At 41.7% G+C, this 22,963-nt stretch overlaps 1 protein-coding gene and 2 non-coding genes across 4 annotated transcripts in view; 1 reads left to right on the forward strand and 2 right to left on the reverse strand.

The window, feature by feature from the left end:
* Positions 1 to 4,365: 4,365 nt before the first annotated feature.
* On the reverse strand, positions 4,366 to 4,438 carry trnak-uuu. The gene has a single exon. It is a non-coding gene; the product is annotated as a tRNA-Lys (tRNA).
* A 1,512-nt stretch (positions 4,439 to 5,950) lies between these two features.
* On the reverse strand, positions 5,951 to 6,023 carry trnat-ugu. The gene has a single exon. It is a non-coding gene; the product is annotated as a tRNA-Thr (tRNA).
* Positions 6,024 to 6,637: 614 nt separating this feature from the next.
* Positions 6,638 to 22,963, forward strand: part of LOC117957935 (E3 ubiquitin-protein ligase DTX1-like) — a 25,297-nt gene continuing 8,971 nt past the window's right edge. Inside the window, exons 1-4 of one of the 2 annotated variants that reach the window (XM_034894056.1) lie at positions 6,638 to 6,983; positions 8,091 to 8,317; positions 19,541 to 19,755; positions 19,905 to 20,764. In XM_034894056.1, coding sequence (XP_034749947.1) covers positions 8,107 to 8,317; positions 19,541 to 19,755; positions 19,905 to 20,764 — 1,286 coding nt within the window. In that variant the 5' untranslated portion in view covers positions 6,638 to 6,983; positions 8,091 to 8,106. Of the gene's footprint in view, positions 6,984 to 7,316; positions 7,814 to 8,090; positions 8,318 to 19,540; positions 19,756 to 19,904; positions 20,765 to 22,963 lie in introns of those variants that run through there. The other variant, XM_034894051.1, reaches the window with a different exon arrangement.

A 22,963-nucleotide genomic window follows, 5' to 3' on the forward strand; every position in this document is an offset into this window, starting at 1 on the left:
TATTCATTTATAACGGTCTTAAATAGGCTTACATTTAACTTGGTGAAACATGCAGAAACCCTGGTAAATCAAACAAGTCTCGAAGTCCTCAAATTGGTGACTTGAGAAGTTTTGCCTGTGAGTCTGAATACATTGAGTCTTAAAGTTTCAAAAGTCAAAAATATCTTAGATAAGACTTTCTATTGGTGGGTTTGACTGGGCATGGGCACATTCAAGCGTTTGGCCACCCATAGCTGCAGCTCTGCTTGGCGTCATCCCTGTTTTCCACCAACCGTGGAACGCCTGCGGATCAACTCCGCTGCATGTCCGTCATCCTTCACTACCCACTAGGTCCGGATTTGTTGCGGAACGGCTGCTGAATTCACGCATGACCATGCAACATAACAGGATGTAGTTTCTATAAACAGAACCACAAAACCATCCAGGCCTGTCTCCGCCCATAATGACATTTTCAAGGTGTAGCGCTTGGAAATATGATCCCTTGTGAGCACGGTGTATTTTTATTTTGAAACTTACCCGGATTATTTATATATTTATTATTTTAAATTCAGCATCATTAGCGTTTAAATTAGCTAATTAGCCTTGAAGCAAGACACCTAGCTAAGTTTCCACAGTAATGTTAAACAAGCATACAACAAAACAAAACGTAACTTAATAGGGAAGTGTTAAAATGTAGCGTGATGATAATTTTGAAAAACAGATTGATTGTGGCGGCACGAGAATGGACAGAACAGAGGAGGTAGTGTTTAGGTGGAACCTGCCCCAAAAACACAGACGAGAAAGATTTTACTTACCGATTGCATATTACTGATACAATTAAGGACACACAGGTATGTGTACAACTTCACCAGAGATGGGGTTCAATTTTAAAGGAACAAATAATTTTATAATTTCAAAACACATTCAAAATGAGGGGAAGGCCAGACTATAATTGCTGCTGAGGCTTACCAGTCGAGAAGGGGGTCACGAGGGCAGTGAGGGGTCCCAGGGAGAGTCACCCATGAACAAACACAAAAACATGCACCAGTGAACAAAGCAAAGAAAACAGGCTAAACAACACAGCACAAAGGAAGAGGATACCACCACCCGGACACCTACACCACCACCTTTGGCTCTAAGCAGCTGAAACAGGGACAAAAAATGAGGCACCCCCACACACACACAAACACACACACGATTAATGGGGATTCACTCCAAAGAAACTCAAATTGGAAAGACTAACTTATAATTGAAACAACTACAACTTTAAACTAAGCTGAAAACAAAATAACAAAAAGGGAAAACAAACAACTTAATCAAACAAATTATAATGTAGGGAGTCAACCCGTTCCGCTACGTTCACATGTTGAAAACAATGGCCAACATTAAACAGGTGGCTCACAGATGGGATCGTAAGGCAAAACAGCAGCCCAGGCAAAACAGAGGCAAAACAGCAGCCCAGGCAAAATACCTGCACAGGCAAACAGTTGCCCAGGCAAAACAGCAGCCCAGGCAAAACAGCAGCCCAGGCAAACAGTTGCCCAGGCAAAACAGCAGCCCAGGCAAAACAGCAGCCCAGGCAAAAGAGCAGCCCAGGAAAAACAGCAGGCCAGGCAAAGCTTTAATACATAGTAAACACAACGGCAGCTGTTAACAATGGAATAGATGAAGTAAAGCCCCTACGTAACCTCACCTGTAGCGCAATGCCATGGAGTGAGCAACCCAGAAGTATGACGCTCCTCCGTCACCAACGAGCAAGAGCGTGGCACCAGTGATTGGTCTGTGGACCATCAGCACCAGGAACCAACTGAGCAGCGCTGTGCGCTCCACCCCTGGCCGAAGGAGGAGGGCCTGCATTTGTGATCACAGTAGGATTCTTTCTGTCTGTCGGGTTGCAACAGATATGGGCCGAGTTGGGCGCATTCATTGCCAATATCCCACAATGCAATGCAGGCATTTATATCAGAAAATGTAACTGCAATCAGCGGGTCTTTAAAGACAGTATTGCTTCAATGTACACAATTAATCAATGGCACTTTGATTTGCCAAAATACTATAAAAAAAAACTACAGTTCAGTGTTTAGGAATACATACTTGTGCTGTTGTGAAAAACAAAAAATAAACTATTAACAAAGAGATGCTTTTTTTTATTTATTTTTCCTTAGTATAGACTAAAGGAAAAAAAACATGAGCACATGTATGTGTGGGATTTTGTTTGATTTAACATCACACTGCATTATTAGTTGTTTTAAAGAAATAATTTTTTTGAAATAATTATGGTAGGCCTCACATATTAATTATTATATTCAGAAGATGATCCTCATATGAATCACCATAGTTACAGCTTGTAGCCATTCTTTACTTAGACTATCTTTTCGAAATTAAGAAGGGACTAGTTTATTTTTCAGGAAATTAAAAGGATAAGCAGATTGTTGCCGATGTTTTTGTTGACAGAGTAAGATGCATGTAGCTTTGAATGGGTATGTGTGTTTTATTTTTGGCAGACACTCACGGTGAATCAGAGAGTTTATGTTATTCAAGGCTGCAATACAGAGCATATTCATCTGTCAGAAAGCATGGCAATATCTCAAAACATATAATTTAAAGCTTGCTTGTCAGGTGACTGTCATGAAGGTTGGGGAGAGGAATAGAAACCAGTCTCTCCAGGCAAGGACAGGAAATATGGCCTGATCCATCTTTATTCTCCATGACGATGAGGTATTATCCTCTGGCAGAAGATAAAGGGTACCCCAATGTAAATATAGCATTTCCAAACCAGCACTTTTTGGGACTTACCTCAATTAAAACTTTAAATAATGTTGCTTGAGGCTGCAAGGGTTGTGTAGCTTCATGATATGACGCATAGGGTTGTGTGTTATTCTTGTCACTGTTTTGGAAATAAGTGCAATAGATTGGGGCTGTGATCTGCTTCAGTCTGGCTACAAAACTTTGTATATGTTGTTTTTTATTGTAAGTATATGTCAGCTGTATGCAGAGATGTGATGTAACGAAGTACAAATACTTCCTTACTGTACTCAAGTAGATTTTTCAGATGTTTTTACTTTACTATTTATTTTTTGGGCAACTTTTTACATTTACTCCTTACTTTTTAACACAAATATCAGTACTTTCTACTATTTACATTTTACAAAATTGGCTCGTTACTTTAGTTAGGTACTAAAGCTCGTCTCTCAGGTGTGATTGTGAGTGCATGTTGTATTGGTCTGTAGTTCTGGCAAATTTAAAAGATAGCTTGTTTGTGTTCTTCTCATGTTAGCTAGGTTACACCTGTTAGCTAGGTTACACCTGTCTGTTGATTCATTATAATGGTGATTGTTGAACGTCCTTGCTCATTAAGATAATGTAATTAATAGTGGATTTATTGTTATTAATTACTAGCATATAGGATTCCTATGCGTTGTGTGTGGTAGCCTTTACAATTTTATTTAATTATTTTATTACCACACACACACACACACACACACACGTACACACACACACACTCACATACACACACAGCCATAGCAGAGCTCCTCACGCCCATGTTACTAATGCTTGATTGTAATGAAGCATCAACAGAGAGAAGTTGTCTCCCTCTTTGTTTTAACAGACACACCTGGGCCAAAGTTGGAAACCAGAATCAGCTTTAAATCCAGTCCTAATCTAGTCCTCACTAAATTTAAATGATTTCACTGGAGTTACCAATACCAAATTTAATCTAATTGGATGGGAACATACACAGACCTCTCACAAAATCCCACTAGAATTCAAATCTTGCTTCTCGGTCAGAATCTTATTAACCTGGAGTCCCAGTCTCTGTCACAATTACTAAGCTATATGTTTTAGGCAAATTGGCAGACAAACATTTATTATGTAGGCAATGGCATATAAAGAGCCTTCCATCTCCACTGTAGTTTCTCAGCGTGCTCTCTAGTAACTTCTGTCTGGTCCAGATAGCTTTGTCCTTCTAAGGCTACTTTTACTTCTACACTTTAAGCAAATTTCTAAGCCTGTACTTTGTTACTTTTACTTGAGTAAAGAAGTTAAATCAGTACTTCAACTTTTACCAGAGTATTCTTTAACACAATTATCTGTACTTGAGAACGGGCAGTGAGTACTTTTGCCATATCTGGCTGTATGATACAATAATATGTCATGTGTTATGTGTGAAGCATTTGAACTTAAGGCAAATATCCCTATGTGGACAATTAAGCATTGCCTGCAACATGATATGTAAAAAATCAAAATGTTGTCATAGAACTATAGCAGATTAACCGTATTGTCCAAAGATTGTTTTTACTACGTCCTATTATTGGGTAGGGAACCTACATGGCCAAGGCTGTCACGGCTCTGACTAAATACGCCAAATTTTCTGCATAAATATACCGCCCGAACAGGGACTTGAACCCTGGACCCTCAGATTAAAAGTCTGATGCTCTACCGACTGAGCTATCCGGGCTCAGGCTTTCAGTAATGTCAGGTTCAATTTTTGACATACTGCAATGACTCAGTTGCATACTGTAAAGGGCTCAGTCCAATTCTCACGGACAAATCGACTCTGGACGACCCTATCCAGGATCAGGTCTGGAGTTTGAAATAAACCACTGAGGAAGGTAGTGCGTTCAAATGGATTTGAAACATTTACATTTAGGTTACTTTACCATATTAGCACTTAATTGGTAGTAAAATACGTTTTGGTACAGACAATGAATTAGCCTAAGTAAAACGCAACATGCACACCCCTTGCTTGTTCTCCTTTGTTAAGCACGTTCACTTGACTAATTTTTCCTCTAATTTTTCTTGGGATTTTTTTAAAATCCAACATGTGTTGATGTGGTAATTATGATGAAAGTAAACTTTAAATAGACTTGAATAATTTTCTTGTGCAAAAAAAATGCCTGCCATGCCTGTTGCAATAAACCAGGATAAGGGATTAAGCCGGGATATTCAAAATATCCTGGATGAATTTAGCTTTGACTCGGTTGCACAAAAGCAGGTTGAATTAAACCCAGCCAAGTAACCATGGAGATTTATTCTTTGCGGCTAGCCTGGTCCAGAGCAGGCTAACAGCCAGGCTAAGAGTAATCCTGGAGTCTCATGTGTTAAATCAGCTGCCGAATTAGACGTAGTTTATAGAGATTTGTGCATATGGTTGCAAAACATGTTTACGCGTTGTTTCCGTATAAGGGTTTGAAATTAAGCCTAGAGTCCTTAGGGTACATTTCCTAAGGAACATTAACTCCCTTTCACTTTTAAGGAAAATAATAATAATACATTGCATTTATACTATACTTTACATGGTAGGCTACTAGTATGTACTTACTAGTAGGAATGTGCAGGTTTTACCGTAAAGTGTCAGCTTAGACACTTTACGGAAAAACCAGAACATTTATCACATAAAAACAGAAACATGAAACTAGCATATTTAAAGCAATTAAAACACAGTGTAGCCTACAGCTTTGTAAAAATGTGGAGTGACTAGTAGGCTAAGAAGATTTTTTAGATCCATATACATCTAGTCGGTCTTCTATGGTGTGTTGGGCTTTTTCTCTCCGTTTGATAAAAGCTGTATCTCCATTTTTGCATATTACATTTTTTACCTCCTCGTTATTTTTTACTAGAGGCTGCTACTAATTGGGTGAAACATATGCTGCATGAATGTTCTCCATTTCTGCATCAGTAAATCTGTGATCGATACCGTGGTCTATTTAAGAGAGCAACACAAGTGAACATGCACTTATCCCAGCTATCAACAAGTGGCTTGACATAGCTTCACCTGTTCATCCTGGCTCGGCAAACGTGCAACCGATCCTGGACATCTTTATTCTACTTTCTTGCTAAATGCCCCTTCTCTGTACAGTGTTTTAATGTTTATATGTTGCTTAAATTCTTGTTTCTATTTCTATTCTTGTTTAAAAACAGAAGCGTGTGTCACAGTGAATGTGCATGAGAAAATATGAAAAGGTAGATTAGGCCCCAGCGAGATTTGAACTCGCGACCCCTGGTTTACAAGACCAGTGCTCTAACCCCTGAGCTATGGAGCCCGTGCTGAAATTACGCGACGTCACCTTTACCTAAATATTTGGTACAGCACTGACCACGTTTGTTTTTCAAATTAAAAAATGGCAAGACATTGTCCGATATAGAACATGCGGGAATACGCTCCACCTTTATGTGAACCGACATTGTCCTAAACAGAAATAAGCAAATAAGAATAAACACTACCTGTCAATACGGTAAAATATTTAATCTAGCATTAATTGACACCATCATATTGAATACGCCCCCCCACCACGCAAAAAACAACCCTGCCTGCAATGTAGTTATGATTTTGATTGAAACATAATCAAAACTGTATGTATCCACTAGGTGGCAGCATGTCACCACCTTCAAAAAGACAATGCCTGCTAACGCAAAGCAAATTCCTCATTCAACGTTACTCTGAGTAAAAGAACCTACCTGTCAGTGAATTTCAAAGTGGCCAAAGGGAAAATAATATAACATTTTATTACGTACCATAAATAGAGCATCATCTTTCACTGTCACAATGATGGCATAAACGAATATAGTCTATAAACAGACAAACTTCTGGCATGACATGTTTTGGGAGACCGCTCGTTGGTTGTCAGCCCCCAAGCGTGGTAAGGAGCCCACACTTTCCTCTGTTGCCTCACACCAAGGTTTCCCACGGCAAGGTAAAGATGGACGCGAAGGGATAGTCTCAGAATAAACATGGCAGAGTTTATTTCAACGCATCATGGACTTACCATTTTTGCTACCCTTGAACCATTAGAGGGAATCTAGTTCCTCTGCATTTTATTATAAAAAGGAAATAAGTAAATTTGGCTTTGTGTGACCAGAGGGAGAGAAGAAAGAGCCATGGTGGAGCTGAGAGGACGGAAGGGTAACGTTAGATTTAATTCATGAAGACATCTGTGGCGAGCCTGGATTTTGTTCCAAGTGTCCTGGACTAGGAGAGTGGACTTAGAAGTTCATATCAACAGGTGAGTTTTTGATTTGTGCAGTGGTGGAAACAGCTATAAATAGGCCTACATAAACTAGCATATGGCCTAACCAAGTGTTTAAATACAATGTAAGCATCAGACTGCTGCAACGAATAACAACACGAAGTATAACGCTGTAGTAAGAACGTGGAATGTGAAAAACCTAAGATTAGTCAAACCGATACAATTTTTTAACACATAACAAAATCGCATTGGTCACATTGGACAGTATGTTACATTTGTTTGTGGTAACGTTATAAATCTCCAGTTTGTGTTTCGTGTTCCTGTGTCTCAGACCAGTTGAACCTGTTCCGTAATCACCCCGGTTGGAGAGTGGTAAACGTAACGTTAGGCCACTACTGAGGTTGCGCTGTTGGAAGCCACAATACTTTATCAACATTTCGCTACGCTACGCCCCAAGGAACAGAAGAAAAACACACTAGCTGTTGTCCACAATCTACCGTGGCTGGTTCTGTCGGGATATCTAGCTCCCGCTCTCCAAGAAAAAATAAGCGTTGTTTTTTAAGCGTATGTCGTCTGGCAATAATCCCGCAAAACGTAAAAGGCCGTCGCTGGAAGTAAACGACTCGTCGGAGAAGCTATCTGTGTGTCCGGAGCAAGGACTAGCACATACAAACGACCATATTTAGGCCGCTTTATAGTCGGTTTACTTTTCGGCTGGTCTCACATCGTATTACGGTGTTATAACAAAGACAGTCTGAGTTGAACAAGGACCGTGGTTTCCTTCTCCGCTTGGCCATGCGAGGGGCTCCAATCTACGCAGAAGAATGTTTCACCTTCTCCCGGCGTTAGCTCAACCGCGGATCCATGTAAGATTGAAATAATGGCTTTTTTAAATGTAGGGAACACTCGGTCTGTATTAATTAATCACGAGGGAGAAAGGCACCTATATAATCATAGAGGGACAGATTAAAATTGATATCGCAAAAAAGACTGTAGTGTGCATTATGTTTGCTGTGAGGTTGGCCTCTGCTTTGAGCAAGTAGGCTTTATTTTGGCAAATAAATCTCTCACGGGGGGCTTAGCGATACTTCCAGCTAACAAATAAGTGTTTTCCCGGTATTTCATAATTCCTTTCCTCTCCAGGGCCAACAGTAACAACATGCTCCTGGCCTCTGTTGTAGTGGTGTGGGAATGGCTAAATGAACACGGACGGTGGCGGCCCTACAGCCCCGCCGTCTCCCACCAGATAGAGGCGGCCATCCGGAGCAGTGACCCACGCGGAGGGAGCGTTGTACTCGGCCAGGTGGACAGCCGGCTCTCGCCGTACATCATAGATCTCCAGTCTATGCACCAGTTCAGACAGGACACAGGTAAGGAAGGTGCTTGCGACGATAAAGGGAGATATTGCACTTTGAAAGGGTGTCACGTTTGGGCTTTGAAATGAGTCAACATCCATACAACTCACCTTGTAACATTGAAGAGTGCTTTTACTGGCTTAAAATTGTATTTTGGCAGCTTTGGGCTGTTTGCCGCCTAACATGGCCATGGCTTTTTGACAACCTGCATGCCTTAAGTCATCGTTGACTTCAAAACACCCCACTGCATAATACACTCTGAGTTGCTAGAGGTGTAATATTATCTGCCTGCACACCTGAAATAGGAAATGCATTGCTATGTGAGATTCAGGCAATATGCCCTGTGATACTGTTATGGGAGTTTCCCATCTCAAAAGGCACCAACTTTATGTTCAACGCATATAACTTTTTTGGGTGTCTGCAAAGTAAGACATCTGAGTATGTGCAGCTACATGGAAGTCTGATTTTACTAGTTCTATACTGAGCTAAATCTGGGGACAACTGTAGCGAGTTTTGAGTAAAATGTGCACAAGAAAAATTAAGCTGTTTTCTAAGATGGTCCAATGACGTGAAGGCACTGCTTAAAGTAGGGTGGTGATTGTTTTGGTACCTACACTGAGTTGGAGTTGGTTGAGTTTTGATAATGGCCATTGATAACTGATAGAAAGCTTTGTGTTAACAAATATAGGAATTCTGTCTACAAAAAAAGCAAGGCTTTTTAGTTTATATGGAAACAGGAAGACGCAGAAAGATCACTCCAGAACATGAGCCCTTTGTGGAGCTCCATGGGATGGCATGTCCTGTGAAAACAACACAATTGGTTCACATGAACGGCGAAAGGAATAGGGCGGCGCTTGAGGGGCCAGTGTAAACCTGGTGTCAAGCTTTGTTAATAACTCGCACAAGACATTGTGGTGCAGGCCTCTGTAGATGGTGGCTGAACTACGAGCTTGAAGTAGTCAACACTGTTTCTGTTCTCTTCCCACTGTTTTTCACTGTTTTTTAACTTCGCAAAAGTGATCTCTAATTTTTGTTGACGCCCTCTGGCAAAATGCCTCTTCTTTCCCTAGTGTGGCGGCTCCTTCGTTCTATGAAATCTCCTCCTCTTGCTCTATTGTTTTTTTTTCTTTTTTCTTCTTCTTCTATGGTACGTGGTTGCCTAACTTCCTGTAATTGGTCCGAAAGGCCGAACCATCCAAAAAGTGGTTTTAAATTGAAAAAAAACATACCATGGTTTGTCCAGACCAAGACCAACTCTTTTGATTGGACCAAAATGTGGTCTTTTTGGTTGAGACACCTTTCTCACCTGCAATTTTGTTCGGACCAAATGGAAAAGCACGGACCAAATTCGATTTAAAAGGCCCTTACTCTATTGATTTGCTATAAATATTTTTTTTTTAAACTACAAGCACTGTGGAACTTCTGTCAGTTAGAAACAGAGAGTAAGTTTGTGTGTGTGTGTGTGTGGCGGTGTTGGGTTGAATTTCAACAGTTTGATGGTGTGGAACAGCTGCAAACGACCATTGCACCACTGAGTTAGCTGCGTTCTTTAGCCCTTATCAGCTAGCACCACACACACATAGCAGCTACACACTTCTGACACAAAGACATAGAGAGAGACCTTGGAATTGTGGAAAGAATGGAATCTTTCAAGTCCTAATGAGCAGAGAGTTCACTTTAGTTCTCCTCCCTCTGTAGCCCCCCTTCTTGTCCTTTCTCTCTCTCTCTATCTCTTTCACTCTCTCCCCCTCTGCCCGGGGTCTCTCACCCTCTCCCCCTTCATCTCCATCTCTCTTGTACAAGTGTTAAGTTTCATCAATAGGCAAAAGTCCCAAGGGCTTTTCGGTTTTTGCTTCGACTTGGGAGAGATAGAAAGATAGCTTATGTGCATGTTTGTGCAGTGGGGGTTGTAGAACGAGTGGGAGTGGTTCTTGGGAGTCTGTATTCTCTCTCTCTCCCTCTCTGTCTTTCGCTCCTCCACCATTGTTGGATTATGACGAACAGATGTGAGTTACTCCATTGTGGCTGTGAGACACACACACACTCACAAACACACACACACACACACACACACACACACACAGGACCGAGGGTTTTAAGAAGCAGAACAGACTTCGGAGGCACAAGGGAGGGATGTTAGGTTTGGGGGTAGCCCGTTGTTACAAGTTCAGTAAAGTGGACGATGAAGGGAATGAAGAAAGACAAAGAAGGAAAAAGAGAGCAGTCTTTTTCCTTCTTGGCAGTGGCCATTTGTACTCAGGATCCACCACCTATTTTTGTTACATCAGTTGTAGCTAATTAACATTACTTTAGCGTGTTAATGAACTCATGAACTCTGTGTGACTACAGGTCTAACATGAGTTCTTTTTATCCCGTAATAGAGCCATGCGTCCTGTTTACAGTGATCACTTAATCTGTGGACAGCTGTTTATTTGGTCCATTCTGCATTTTTCCCAGTTGACTATTTTACTCCGAAAAAAGTAGAGAACTGCAGGATGCCTCACGTTCTCTGGCTGTTGAGTAATCACAACCTCCTCCTCCTCCTCTCTTCTATTTCCAAAACACACAGCTTCTCTTTTGAAAACTCTGGTTTGCTTCTGGATCTTGACTGTCTGAGAAGTCTTCCTCTTCATCTCTCACAAAATCAAAATGTTCTTCGCCATTCAGTGTCTTCTGTAGGAAAAATAGCCAGCTATTCACACTGGTTATGTTGACGAAAGTTGGGGGGTTTAAGGTGCTGCGTGATTTCCGTGCCCATGTAGCAGTGCTTCGGCTGTGCTTCTACCCAAAATAGTCCCAAGTCTGCCTAAGAAATCATCTTAATCTGCATTGCTATTTGTACTTGTGAATATGCAGGCCTCAAGAAGTATGTTGGCTCACTTTTACTCACAACATGCCAATGTGCAATATAAGATTCCATTCACTATGTTAAGCTAACTAGCGGCGGCGCTGTCAGTGTTGCACCAAACTAAAACAGTGCATCCACTGAGCCCCAAAAATGTGTTGGCCCACCCATCTACAGCTAGGGGAAATATGTGTGTGATAAGCCCTATTCCAATAAACGGTGGCGTGTTCCTTTAAATAATTCGTATAAAAGTGAGCAGGCGACAGCAACACCTGTCGTGCCTATGCCTATTCATTTCCAACCTTTCAAATCGTATGCTGTCCATCTTCGCAGATCATCTTTTCAGGTTGAAGCAACCGGATGCACATGGGGATTTTGAGCTTTCAAAATCTTGGTTTTGGCTCAGACAGTCTTAGTGAGTTGTAGATGGGATATTGGAGTCTGTGAGAAGGACACCTGACTTATAACGTTGAAACAGCAGCCAGATGTACAAGTCTGTTCTTACAGTCATATATGAAAGGACGTTTTAAATGCCTGCCATCTATACCCCTCCAGTCCTTATGGAACCTCTCATCATGCTGGTTCTGCTGGCACAGACAGTGGTGGTTGGAGGAGAGTGGTGTCCTTCTTGCTTTGAGCTTCTGAGTGTCACACTGTCAGCAAATGTCGCCTCTTAATCTCCTAAGGAAAAGACTGACTTGTCATCAGTTCCTCTAAGGGACGTTTATCCAACTCTGGGGGCATCTTTTTTTCTGCTCCTGCAGCATGTTGCTCCTCTCGTTCCAGCTGGTCCTGCTGAAGGAGACACATTCCCAGACCCCCACAATGCCCAGGGGCGTAAGGGTCATTGGGGAAGGGGTGGGGGACTCCCCAGAGATGCAGAGGAGGGGTTGCATTGTGGTGACAACAGAGCAGGAGGGAGTGGAACCAAACATTAACATAGACTACATTTACATGCACCCAACAAACCAGGTTAATGGGATAAGGCAAGCTACGACAGGAAATTACACAACATGTTTACATGCGCTGGAGTAACTTACCGGAAAACCTGCGCTTGCATGAAACTGTTTAGATGCCAACCCCTGGAGGAAATATGTGGCTCTTTATCTGCTAAATACTCCACGATGTTCACTACATATTTTCATATTCAGTCAATTTGTCAACAATTACCGGTACTGACGTTTTTATAAGTTCAATGAGAAATTGAGTTACCATAGTATTGCACCATTTCACACATATAACAAGGAGTATTTGAATTTACATAAATGATTGCAGTTGCAAAACCGATAGAGTTTTGTGTGAAATTTCTGTCTTTGATTGTTACTGTAAAGGAGGCCTACTATGCTCATTTTCAGCTTCGTACTTGTATTTTATGTTTCTACTAGAACATGTTTATGTGCTTTACTGTGATGCTCAACAACACTTTATTTTCTCATACTGCCCATGCCTGCTGCTCATGTTATCTCCCTCTGTCTGAGACGCTCTGTTGGAGAACCTGTCTCTTTAAACCCCCTACCTGATAAAGCCTGACTGCTCTGATTGGTCAGAAGTCCAGGTCCCCGCGTCTGTGCTCCGCTAAAGGGTTATATAAAGGTAACAGGGCCTTGTTCATTGTAAACAATTCTTCTGCAGCATTCAAAAACAACCAGTTCTTGAGCACTACTACAGGACTACGGGGCTAATAGAGCAAGCTCACTAGAGACCTCAACTTGTGTTTTACAGACCCCACAAAACAGACCTTGTATATAATTACCCAGGTGAACGGCATTGCTTCAGCTATAAGGGGCCCATTGAGCAGGCGCACTAGAGACCTCCAACCTCTGTGTTGAAGCCTCCGCTTTAGGTTGCCACCTGATCTATCTTTCTATCTCTTTTTCTTTTCTCCTCCATCACCCTCTTCCTCTGCTTTCTCTCACACAATCAGTGAAGCTGAAAATTGACTCTGAACCCCAAACTCAGGGGATTGGACTCTTTCAATATGATTCAAAGTATAGACAAAGACAGAGAGAGGGCTAAAGGGAGAAGGCGGCACTACAAAGTCAGAGGAGAGACAGGGCTAGCTTAAAATGAGGCGAGGGTGGTACTATCCTGATTATGTGCACACCACATGCATGTGTACTGTGCCTTCAACTGGCTCAAGCACAAACCTTTTACAAACAGTGTCAGGATATTAATAAAATAATATATAGAATAAACTAACCCTTAGTTGATTAGTCAACAAATTGGTTTTGGTCTTAGTCGACTAAGACTTCTTTATTCAATTATTTTTTTTGGGAAAAGGAGACATTTAATAACCAAATTAGCTTTCTGTGTTCCATATGATTGATCGTGGAACACCATTTCTTGTTTGGCAGAACTAACTTAGCTTAAAGTTAGCGGACTGGATCCTACCTGCTCAGTGTGTTTGGACACATCATAAATCACAAGAAAATAGTAGCAAGGAAACCCAGAGAAAGGATGACGAAAGAAGTGGAGGGGTCAGAGCGCTTTGAGTTGTTGTGAAACTCTGCGTGTCAGGTTACTGAGTACTCTGGGGGGACATCACTTCCTCGACGTTCTGCAACACATGCAATCAGTGGACGTATATGAAAAGCATGTCACAGCTGCGCTACTGTGTTAGACATCGTCGTTATTAACAACACCATATTGCCTATTTCTTAGTCCTCAGCACTTGAACTTAACCTAATTATAACACCCTCACACTTAAACCAGACTAATCCCATTTTGTTGCCTGTGAAACACGGACATAACACACACACACACACACACACACACACATGCCTGTGGCTGATGAGTGTCTTGTGATAGGGTTTAGAGGGGCTCGCGGAGAGGCAGAAATGCATAAAAAATGGAAATGGAAAGAAAAAGTAGTACCAGAGAATGTGTTTTAGATAGATAGATAGATAGATAGATAGATAGATAGATAGATGTCAGCTGTGTTATTGGTTGCTAGGAGCAGTTAAGGTTGTTTCTCTTAAATGGGGGGCACTCCCCCGATTTCACATGATGTTCAGTTTACTTTCCAAGGAAGACAACTCAGCTATCAGAGCTCCAGATTCATTTTCTCAAACGCAGGTTAGTACAGGAAGGCCCATGACATGCCATTGATGATTCTCTCTGACCAGTCACTGATCTGCAGGGTTTTACCTTCACCTTTAGTTCAGCTCAAAGAACTCCTCTCTGTCAGAACCTTGAGCGAAAATAAATAAGCGCAGGAAGAGTTGGTTTGGTGGCTCACATACTGAAGGTTTTGTCATTTCCTCAAACTGTTAATATTGTAAATTTGTGCCTGCTGGATGCATGTAAGCAGAATTCCAATTCTCCTCAAGAAGCTGTTCATTCCCCCTGCTACATTGTATTTATCAGATGATTGGTGCCCATACTCTTTCTACACCGCCAGTGCACAGAGGGCGAGCAGGCGCCTTTGTCTGCGTGTAGTCTACAATGTGAGCCTGGGTCAGTCTCGGGCATGCTTTGAACTCAAGCGGGAGATAAGGTGATGCTCCAACTTTAAAACATCCGCTCTGCACGCTCAATCCAAAATCCTCCCGCTCTTGCTCTGTTCACATGCTCTGATGCAGACCAATAGTCCTGCAATGTTCGCCTCTTACTAACAAATATGAGAAATTTCTACATAGATGGTGGTGTTGACGGAGACCTTCAGGCATATTTCTCACACGGACACAGCAGGCAGGTGGGAGAAGTACAGGCTGTGAGACTAATCAGGGTTTCCACAGGGTCTTTAAAATAATGCAGGGCCTTAAAACGTCTTAAATTCGCTGAAGTATTGTGTTCCAGATCTAGGATTCATGTCCATGTAACGCTACCCCATAATGCTTTTTAAAAATTCTGTGGTGTTGTAGTTCTTTCTTTTGCTGGACCAAATATAATTCACTGTATTATGAATATAAATGAGACCAACATGAAACTTGGTTTTTAAGCCAATCAGCTTTTGTGTTGTTGGTGTGAGTCTCTTCTGGTTTACCACAGAAATATTCTACAGCTATGGGGTTTAGCACAAGTTTAGCAATACTTGGCTTGAAAAAAATGAATTTAAACAGTCTTAAAAAGTCTTAAATTGTACTTGGTGAAACCTGCAGAAACCCTGATAAAACAGGGAAAGTGTCCCAAACACTAATGTGAATTGCAGTCTTGCACAAAGTTTTGCAGCAAAGGAGATGCTTCAATAATGTCTAGAAAAGACAGAAATTATAAACAGAGAGGAAGAGGAAGTGCTGGCTCATGTTGGATGCTGGATTCCCCTACAGAGTCACTGCTGTTGAGGGTTTCATGAAAAGTGAGAGAATCAGTAACACCTTCCTGCATGAAGTATTACCCTAACGCCTGCTGGTCAGTCTTCAGTCGTGTGTGTGTGTGTGTGTATAGGGAGGGGTCAGTGGTAGAGAGAACAATAAAGACCAGATGGCCAGTCTCTTTCTCCACCTGCCGTAGGCCTCTTTGTCCTCTCTCACCCTCGTATTTCACTCACTTTAACTTCTCTCACTGGCGCTCATACACATTTATACATATTTCCCATGTTTACCTTGGCTTTTAGTTCTTTTCCACACACATCACAACAATTTATCTACCTTCAAGATGTGTACAGTTCATTCAGCTAAGTGTGTATGCTCTTGGTTTTGTTAAATGACTTTGAACTTTGATATTTTCTTTTCAATAGATTAATGATAGACCATGGGTTCATTATTTTTTTTAAACACAGTCTGACCAGTGCATAAATCCAGTGTGGCCACACCCAGCCATACTGCGCTTGATTCCGACTGTGACAGATTTGAAAGCAGTAGCAAGCATTGTGTTGATCCAGTTCTGACAGAAGAAGAATTTAGAAGGGGTGTGGTACTGTGAGAGAGCAGCAGGATTAAGGCTTTTGCTGTAAAGCTCTGTAGAATGCACATGATGCTCATCATTTGTGTGTAAACACAGTCCCACAGCTGTAACTGTCAGAGCCAATAACACCTGCTTTTATCGGATAAGTCCCGGTTAATTTGTAGACATGGGGCACACCCAAGCATACCTACATTCACATTAACACATGATTACACATACACACAAACCCTCTCTCCTGTGCTTACTAGCTTATAGGGAGACCAGTTAACGATTAAAGGCGAGAAAAGTCTAATGGTTATGAATTTCTATCCTGGCTCCTCTTGAATTGTTGACCATGATTCATTTTGTTGAACAGTTCAAAGGTCTGGCCTTCTTTTCCGTGGGTTGGAGAAACAACTGAGCCAATCATTGTTCTAAATCAAATACATTCATATATAATCTACTGTGTGTGACATTAGGGATGTAACTATCACACTTTCCACTAAAATACCATTTCTGACGCCTCAACTAAGGGTGTCTTCCCATATTTATGTTACTAATCTGACACCAGTGGTCTCCATTTCTAAGTTTTTAATCTGCATAACAGGACCTCTCTGCATGGACTTCCCTGAGACTGCTTTGGTGTCCCGTCGTGACTTAATGAATGTAACTATGTTATAAAAACATAAATTCGGACGCTTCATCTGGATCAGTCATGACATGGCCAAGAACCTGCTTAATCAGGTCAATATCAGAGCAGCTACCAGGACAGCATATATAATTAGTGGATCCATAAATCACATACAAAGCATTCTGATCCCAGGTGTTGATGCCATGTCGGATCTCAGGTGTTGATGCCATGTCAAGAAGAAGACAGGTTGCCCTCTTTGCAGTCCGACAGAGAGCAAAGTTAAAGCTTTAAACACATACAGAATACACAGATGCTAATTGACCTTCTGGATGCTCAACTATCTTTCTCATATTGGCTCATGCCTACATTATTCCTTTAAGTATTAACATAATGAAGAGGTTATGAAAGAGTGCCCATGTAGTTTTGTCCTGTTTGACGCCATATCGGGTTAACTTGTTCTCTGAAGATAAATCTACATAAATGATGAAGTGAATTTACGTAACATCAATGTTTACACATCAAAGCAGCTTTGGATTATTATTAATTACCAACAATTAACCATGTAATCTTTGTTGTTGAAGTCTAATTTTTATTACTTTTCGCAGAGGCTTATTTTAAGTGATCCACCTAAGCTCTGCTATGCCACGCTACACCATGTAACACCATTTAGTGCCCTGCTATGATATGAACTACTACAACTACCATTTGTAGTCACTGTTCCATTATCTTTATTGTGACTATTATTGCGACTATTCATCACGCACCGTGAAACACCACCTACCAAGAGCCTGGGTCAGTATGAGGTTTCTCCTTAAAAGGGAGTTTTTCCTCGCCACTGCCGCACTGCTTGCTCTTCTGGGAATTACTAGAATTGTTGGGACTTTGTAAATTATAGAGTGTGGTCTAGACCTACTCTATCCTTAAAGTGGCTTGAGATAACTTTTTTTATGATTTGATACCATAAATAAAATTTAATTGAGAGAGGAAGGGCGGTCTTATTCTTTCCCAAACACACTTTTACATACATTTGAAAGACTCTTTGCATAGCTGGCTGTCTCTTGCTGTAACATACACTACAAAGGGATCTAATGGCATCATCTTTTTAGGGATTTCAGCAGCAAGTTTAAGGAAATATAGACATAACAAGTAGTACAGTAGAGGATATCTCAGTTGGATTGCTCACTTTCTATCTGTCTCTCTGTCCACAACAAACAAATGCAACCCCGTCTATTCATTCAACTCCTTCCTTTTGATGTCTGTACTCTGATGCCACTCTGCCAATATCACTTCTTTGTACTAGTCTTTCTCTCACTCACTCTCAAACAAACACACACACACACACACATGCCTTCCTCTCCGTGTCCTGGCATGGATTGAATAGCCTGTTTCCCCTGGAAACTGAGGTACTTTCTGTTTGGTTGGTTTAGGGACCCTCCTCCCACCCCTCTGTCCCCCTGGGAGACTGAAACAGTGTTGTGCTCTGGTTATTTATTTGTAATTTTAATTATTTATTCAGTTCTGCTCAATGTTTGCATGCCTTCAGTCAGTGAAATGTTGAATTGAAAGTAAAAACACACGTATGAATTTAAGGCAAATGGTGAAAAGGACAAAGTGCTTTAACTCACAGCCAGTTTGGTGGATATGTTCACCCACTCATCCAAGAATTTTAATAATCACCTTCTAGTTGGAAAGGCTACATCATGGCTTTATGGATGTTACATAAGCAAATTGCAAGTATCTTTTTTAGACCCTTTCAATGTCTCCGTTCTTCCTGCTGGCAGGTTGTTTATTTATAGGTAGCCTAATGGAAACGCAACCAACTCACATTTTTCTAGCATTTTAAAAAAAGGACTGAGCTATATGGAAATAAAAATTGGTCTTACCATATCAAGTTGTCTACTTCATGAACCAGTCTGATACCGACATTGACCTCTTTCTGGGAGAATTGTCACTTTAACTTCACACAACAAAATGGATATCGCGCTAGAAAACCAATTGTCATGTCACAAGTTCTCTTAAGAGTCACTCAACAGTTGATTGTGATGCTCTCAGTCTTGACAAGCTGCATAGCCAAACCCTCAGCCATGTTAGCAAGGAGCTAACCCAAATCTCAAATTTTCAATCTGAATTACATGACAAACATTTCAACCAGAGAACATGTAACTTAATGTGTGAAAAACGATTTAAAGTTGCAGGCGTGTTTTACCGCTTAGTGGTCTGCATTAAGACTGACTGAATGGTTTGAAGCGTCAAATTTTTATTATGGTATCAACGTCCAAATCAGTATTAGAAAGCTTTCATCTTTTTTAAAATATATTTTATATTATTATTATATATTCATTACCCTTTAAATTCTAAATATTCCAAAGGCAACTATTCTTTAACAGTTTGCCACAAAGTGCTGGCTCACTTAAAGCAGTGAAATATTAACTGTTGAAGAAGAGAAGCATTACTTATTTACTTTCTAGCTTAGATGTTTTGTGAGTCTGGTGATTTTAGCTGATGTGCATGTGGCTTCTCCAGACTACTGCACATGATTTCATTAAGTTTGTCCAGAGCCTCAGGCTTGTGCAGGAAGTAGTTCTTAACCCTCTATGATGCCTGAGCGCTGTCCTCTTAGCCATTTTCTTAAATTAAATTATTAATTTAGTATAAAGGTCTATCCTTTGTTCTCACTTGATCTCTTGGTATATTTGCATTACTCCATTTACTTTATTCTATATGACATTAATACATTTTAATTGTTTTGTCTGTCATTTTTCATCATTTGTGAAGCTCTATTTAAGCTATCTGCACACGTGTTTGCATTAAAGTCTTACCAGCTTTGATTTGCTTCTGCCTTTTATCCGGTGGAAAGGTTCTTAGTTAACTATTGTAGAAACTTATTGGGACAAGAAATTGAGGCACATTTTTAATTTTTCCTTTCTTTCTTTTTCAGGAACCATCCGTCCGGTGCGGAGGAGTTTTTATGACCCAGCCTCAGCCCCAGGTCAGGGCTGGCAGTGGGAGTGGGAAAACGATGCAGGTACATGGACGGCCTACGACATGGAGGTGGCCATAGCCATCGAGAACGCCCACAGTCGGCAGCAGCCCTGTCTCGACCTGACACCACTCGGCTTCTGCTACCTCATCGATTTTCAGAACATGACACAGGTGTGTTTAAATTCTTTATATGGCCATCAATGACAAAATCAACTTGAAACTGACATACCTGTAATCATTTTACTAAATGGCTGATATTTAACTTTCAAGCTGCAGCATGTGAAGGTTCATCAACAATGTTGTGTTCTGCCCTCCTGCAGGTGAACAGACAGAGCCAGAGGTGTCGGAGGCTCCAGAGACGTGCTGACATGGCCTACCCTCTAGTGTCCGGTCCTCTCCCAATACCAAAGGGAAGCGGTGCAGGAGGAGGCATAACAGGAGCCCTGCTGGGGGTTGGGGTGTCGGGGGCAAGCTCTTTCTACTCCAATGGGAGCTTACCGGCTTCTGGATTGGGCCAACCTTGTTCCTGCCAGCAGTGCATGCTGGTTCTTAGTGTAAAGACCAATACAGGAGGAGCAGGGATACAGACTCTAGGTAGACGCTCACTAACCATGCAGCGGCCTAAGAATTCAGCGGCCATTGTCTCTAAACCTCTGAGTCCGTCTAAATCAGCCACTCTAGGGAGAGGACAGCAGCAGAACTCCAACTCCAACTACTATCAGACGCTGCCGCATGGTCTCGCCATCTCCAAAAACACCGCCTCTCCAAGAAGGAACGCCCAGCTGTTTGCTCAGTCGCTGGCTGCACTCACCGCTGGCACCTCCACTCTGGGTATCTCCTCGTCTTCCAACAGGCCGCCTCCACCGTCCCTCCCGCCTCCTCAGCCTCCATCTTCCAACCCTAACTTGATCCCTCCATCCATTCTGGCCAAGCACTCCTCATCTTCAGCGAACGAATCAGTGCCAACCGCCACATTAATTACCCCTGCCAAGAGCGTGACCAAGCCCCCTTCTCCGGTGCCATCTCCGTCGCCGATGGTGATGAAGCCGCAGCGCCCACCGACGTCCGCAGCAACAGTGTGCCATGCCCCGTTGCCACAGAGATCAAGCTTAGCAGGGCTGAGCCGACCAGCATTACAGAGGATTGCGATGGCCCAGTCCAGAGCGCTCATAGCCTCAGGGTGAGTAAAATGAACCATGGATGTGATTTTCCCAGAATTGTTGACTGGAAACCCTTCTTCTGGGCTTCTATCAATATTAAAAGCCTGAAACAAATGAGATTCTCTAGCACCAACCTCCATGGATGTGTGACCTTAGAATTCTAAACACATATTCTAAGGCCTTTTAAGTATGATCAAATGTACATTAATGAGATTTCAAAGAATCTTCATTAAAGTGTGAGCAAGGCCAAACTGTTATGAGTATAAGTTATAAAATATTAAACTGACCTTGTAGCTATTAACGTTGTGTTAATGTGTGTGTGTGTGTGTGTGTGTGTGTGTGTGTATGTGTGCGCGTGCATTGGTGTGTGTCAAAAGTCTGCCAAGCCTTCTGTGTGTTGTTGATCTGTAAAGTGGCATCTGTAGAGCAGAGGGGGAGGGATGAGGGGGGGCTCTATAAGAGGAAAGGCGAGTGAGTGTGAAGGCCATGGGTCAGCAGTACCTCCCTCTATCTAAAGCTATTTTTTGCCGGTCTTCTTATGTCTTTGGTTCACACCTCTAACACATAATATTCCATTGTTTGCCCTTATTCCAAAAAAGGCTATATTCCAACTAAGCTGTTTTCACGGCTAATGAAAGTGAATATTTCACTATTATTCAGCCGTGCGAAAATAGGAATTTTTCCCGCGGTGGCGGACTTGTTTGACAGGGCAAACACAGCCTTGCTCTTTCATTCCTTCAACCACCTTCTTGAACGTGCCGCCGGTGTTTTCACGTATCCAAAAACTGTTGATATCCATTTCGTTGCTAACAATTAGAAGTAGGTGTGTTTTTCCTTCTGGCCAGAAATTTGGGCTTTTCTTTTGGGCATGCATCTCTGCCAGACCCTGGTACAGTGTTGGCTAGTTGGTCTGTTTAGTTGTAAACTGGAAACACACATACAAAAAAAACGGACACTTTTGACCAGTTGCAGATGATGGTGAACTGGGGGAGGGTGAATACGCTGTCTGAGAACGATCACAAGCTTGACATATGCAAACACAACAAAGTGCCAGCGTTTCCCACTCTCCTCTCACACTGCTCTCCTCTCAGTCAAAATACTTCTAGCACCCTAGACCTCCTTCTTCTTTTCCAATCATTCTCTAGCTCCTATTCTTCCCTGTCATCTCTTTTATCATATTTTTCTCTGACGTGAGCTAAGACTTTCCAGCAAAGCCGCTCAACAACTCCCTCCATGTTACTTTTGTCTCTCCTATTTCTACCTGCAGCTTTGCAAATCCATGTTAAAATGCTATTTAAGCCATCTTACAGTTTTGCACTCATTTCAGTTGATTCCAATGAAAAAAAATTAAAAAGAAAAAGTTCCATGATGTCATACAGCAGTGATTAAAGCCGTTTCAAAAGCTTTCCCTTTCATTGGTTCAAACAACAACAGCTATGTGTTTCACCTTTCTTGTGAAACCTACACATTTAAAGGAAGTGATGCTTTTCAATTCAAGTTTAGCACCAGAGACCAAAGAATGGGATTCTTTCTGAAAATCACTCTTAAACCAAAAGGTGGTTTTGAGATGTAGACTCTGTCTGGTGTTCCCTGCCCCCTCCTCTCCTCCCTCCTCTCCCGTCGCGTCTCAGCAGTCTGGGCCCCTCCGAGCCTCATTGTTGGTCTCCACAGTAACCTTTGTTGGATTACCCAAGCCTGGGCTGCATTAGCAGCACAATGATGAGCCTCTGCTAGATTTCTCTTTTCCTTCCCCCTCTCTGCAACAACCTTATTTTTCTACCATTTCTTAACTTTTCTCTCCTTGTTCTTTTGCATTTATTTGTCTTTTTTTATTTCCATGAGTTCTCACTTTTTAATCTCTCTGGCCCTGCTCCTTTTAAGCAGCCTTTAGAGTTGTGGGCTACTTTAAAAAGAACTCGCCCAGTTAGTAAAGATGCCTTACTTACAAGAACCTTATATCATTTGTTAGGGTAGGTGGATTTTTGAGGTGGGTGCATGTGGTGGAATAGACCATCTTATAGATACCAGTGCTGATCTTGTAGTATATTCATAAAGGGAATATTTTTCATGTTGGGGAGAGGTAGACAATGATACCACTCCAGTCAGTATTGTTTGCCAGACAATCACATTTCAGACGAGGGCAAGTGTGTTTGTGTGTGTGTGTGTGTGTGTGTGTGTGTGTGTGTGTGTGTGTGTGTGTGTGTGTGTGTGTGTGTGTG

Source organism: Etheostoma cragini, chromosome 2 (assembly GCF_013103735.1).
Source record: "Etheostoma cragini isolate CJK2018 chromosome 2, CSU_Ecrag_1.0, whole genome shotgun sequence".
In the NCBI taxonomy this organism is placed as follows: domain Eukaryota; kingdom Metazoa; phylum Chordata; class Actinopteri; order Perciformes; family Percidae; genus Etheostoma; species Etheostoma cragini.